Below are 3380 nucleotides of genomic sequence, written 5' to 3'. Positions count from 1 at the left end.
TTTTTTTTTTTTTTTGGTCATGAGAAATTGGACTTTCCACCGCGCCCTGCACACACAATTCATTTAGACTTTTTCATGAATTTTTTCGACTTGCACAAACAACCTGTCCAGGTCACTCCTCAGGTCATCGAGCAGGCCCTTGGCCGATTCCAGGTTGTTCTCGTTGGTTTCGATTTTCACCGAGTAGGCCACCAAGCTGTCCACGGCAGTCCTGAGCATCTTCAAGTCCGCCTCCACCTGGCTGACGGAGGATTTGAGGTGGTCCAGAGAAGACAGCCTGTCCAGGAAGTCCTCCGGCGGCAAGCGGGCCGCCTGGGCTTGGTCCTGACCCAGCAGCGTGTGGACTTGCTCCTGAACCTTCTGGAGCGTGTCCACGGCGCTGGGGAGCTCGCCCATGCTCCTCTTCAGCTCCTCCACGTCGCCGTAGAGCGAGAGCTGGGCCTCTCCCAGGCTCCTCACGGTGCTGGCCAGGCCGCCCCTGTCCGCCTCCTCCGAGGAGTCCAGGCCGTCCAGGCGCTGCTGCAGGGCGGCCAGGCGCTGCTCGCACTCCTCGCTCTTGGCCAGCAGGGACTCCAGGCTCTCCCTCTGCCGCGCGGAGGCCATCTGCACGGCCTGGACCCCGTCTTCCATGGCCTGCAGCCGGGCGTCCAAGCCCTGGCTCTTTCTCTGGAGCGCGTCTAGGGCGTTGGAGTTTTTGAAGACCCCATCTTCTTCCGGCTCGAGGGACTGGGCCTTCAGCTGGCGCAGCTCCTCCGCGAGTCTGCTGACCTCCTCGGGGAGGCGGGAGGTGGCCTCCTCCGACCGGAGGACCTTCTCCGTGAGGGCCTGCAAGGTCAGGTGCTCCGAATCGGCCGCCTCCTTGAACTTCTGCTGCTCCTGTTTGAGGCTCACCAGCTCCTTGACCTCGGTGTAGACATCCGACTCCATGGTCTGAAGGGTGCTTCTCAGGGCCTCCAGGTCCTTGTCTCTGGACTTCAGAGAGGCCTGTATGCCCTTCACGACTTCCTTCAAGGCTTTCAACTCCTGCTTGTCCCCCTCGGAGTGTTCCAGAGAGGCCACCTTCGCCTTCACGTCGTTGATCTCCTTCTGGCTCCTCTTCTGGACCTCAGTGAAGATGGCGATGTTGTCGTTGATGGACTTGGTGAGCTCCGTCAGCCTCTCCTCCACCGTGTTCTCGAGGGACGTGAAGTCCCGCTCCCGGGCATCCTTCACCACGTGGATGCCGTCCGAGAGGTCCTTGAGAATCTCGTTCTGGAGCTTTTGCAGGACTTCGCTGATCCGGTTGATCTCGCTCTCCCCCTGCTTCATGACTTTCTCCGCGAGCTCTTGCTTATGTTGGAAGGTTCTCAAGAAGGACTCAAAAGTCCCCAACGTGGCTTGCAGAGACTGCACCTGTAAGCAAAGTCCAGATGTTAACTGCTAAGAAGAGCTGATGAGTGTTATGCAACACAGCTCATTTCTTTTTGTCTGCCCAGCTTCCAAGTCCCTCCTCCTCTAGAACGGTGCCACAGTTTCCCTTTGGAGAACCATCCTTCCACATACAATCTATGTCAGGGGTCCTCAAACTTTTTAAACAGGGGGCCAGTTCACTGTCCCTCAGACCGTTGGAGGGCCAGACTATAGTTTAAAAAAAAAACTATGAACAAGTTCCTATGCACACTGCACATATCTTATTTTGAAGGAAAAAAACAAAACGGGAACAAATACAATATTTGTATTTGCATGTGGCCCGCGGGCCGTAGTTTGAGGACCCCTGATCTATGTGGTTTGGGGGACCAATCTAAGGGCCACCCCCCGCCCCCCAAGTGTTCCATGGATGGTTTATAACACAGGCTTAGTCAAACAGCACTCTCCATCCACCTTCCCCCCAAATTAGAGCCACATGATTAGCCCAGGGATGGGCATATGGCCTAAAGCAGGCCAGCAAGTCGATTCCAGAACTTCCTTTAAACCTACTCAGAAAGCAAGCCACTTTCTATACCTGATTGCTAGCTACAGAATGAGGAAGCCTGGAACTGAGCTACGCAGACTAGCACAGGAAGAATGCAGGCCTAAGAATCAAGCCAGCACAGAGGGAAGCAGAAGTGAGAAACAAGATAACAAGATCAAGGTCTGAAGATACAATCTGAATTCCCGGATGCAGCTATACCTGAAGGAATCTCTCCCCACCCACTGCTCTTTGAGCCGAGTTTCTAGCTTTTGCAAGAGAAAGAGTCTCACAAATTTTCAGAGGAAAATAGCTGAGGCACGTGGGAGACACTGGGCTGGGAGGCAAGAGACAAGGGCACGGGCCTCTGTTCACCACTTTTAGCTGTGAGGCCCTGCACAAGTCATCGTCCTTACCTGCAACATGGGAGCGGTGGACCCGATGATCCTTTAGCATTCTCTGGCTTAGTGAACACATTATGATCCCGTTTGCCATTACACATTCATTTTCAATAAATTCCACCCTAAACAAGGTCTGACCTCGGAACTACCCCAGGGAGCTGGTTGAAATGTACTGAGAGGCTGACAGATGATGATTAATGGCCCAGGCTTTATCCGAATGTGGTACATGGGGCCACATTGGACGCTTTCTTACACACACACACAACAGGAAAAAGAACCTGAATCTATCAAGTCTCTAATTTTTTTGTGAATTGGTTAGTCACCAATTCACAAAAAAACATACTAGTGAGAAATATGCCAGGAGGAAGCAATCAGCCAAATCCACAAAGAGGAAAATTCCACAGGACAAATAACCAGGATCTTCAACAAGTAAGTGGCATTTTTAAATGGCATTTTAAAAGGGAGAAAGACAGGAGACTATTACAGGTTAAAAGAAATTTAAGACTTATCAATCAAATGTAATGTGCAGACATAAATGGATCCTGATTCAAACAAACCAACTGTAAAAGAGACATTTTTTTAGAGAATCGGGGAAATCTCATTATGAACTGGGTATTAGAAGATAATAAAGAATATTTGTTAATTTTGTTAGGTATAATAGACTGTTTTGTCGAAAGAAACAAGGAAAAAAAAGAGGAAAAGGAACTCTTAAATGTTAGAAATAAATCCTAAAAATACTTTGGGTGTGTCAATCAGGGATTATTTTTATAATTAGTTCCTAGTTCACTATCCACAGGTCTGTCAGGGCAACACGGGGCCCTTCAGAGGGCCTAGAACAGTGGTCAGCAAACTGTGGCTTTCGAGCCACATGCGGCTCTTTGGCCCCTTGAGTGTGGCTCTTCCACAAAAGACCTGCTTCTGCGCATGGCCACGAAGTTTCAATCGCACTGTACGTGCGCGCCCACACGTGGTATTTTGTGGAAGAGCCACACTCAAGGGGCCAAAGCCCCGCATGTGGCTCGCGAGCCGCGGTTTGCCGACCATGGGCCTAG

The 3380-nt window shown here is 51.1% G+C and overlaps 1 protein-coding gene across 1 annotated transcript; it reads right to left on the bottom strand.

The window, feature by feature from the left end:
- On the bottom strand, positions 1-1417 carry CKAP4 (cytoskeleton-associated protein 4). Its single transcript, XM_006769339.2, has one exon. The coding sequence runs from the start codon at positions 1306-1308 to the stop codon at positions 64-66; it is 1245 nt and encodes a 414-aa protein (XP_006769402.1). The 5' UTR covers positions 1309-1417; the 3' UTR covers positions 1-63.
- Between the last annotated feature and the right edge of the window lie 1963 nt (positions 1418-3380).

The sequence above is a fragment of the Myotis davidii genome, unplaced genomic scaffold, assembly GCF_000327345.1.
Source record: "Myotis davidii unplaced genomic scaffold, ASM32734v1 scaffold120, whole genome shotgun sequence".
Taxonomy (NCBI): Eukaryota; Metazoa; Chordata; class Mammalia; order Chiroptera; family Vespertilionidae; genus Myotis; species Myotis davidii.
Note: the sequence above shows the minus strand (reverse complement) of the source record. Positions and strands in the feature narration are given on the sequence as shown.

Excerpts from the sequence above, each read along its gene's own strand:
- CKAP4 (XM_006769339.2), bottom strand. The coding sequence starts at position 1,308 with ATGAAGCAGGGGGAGAGCGAGATCAACCGGATCAGCGAAGTCCTGCAA.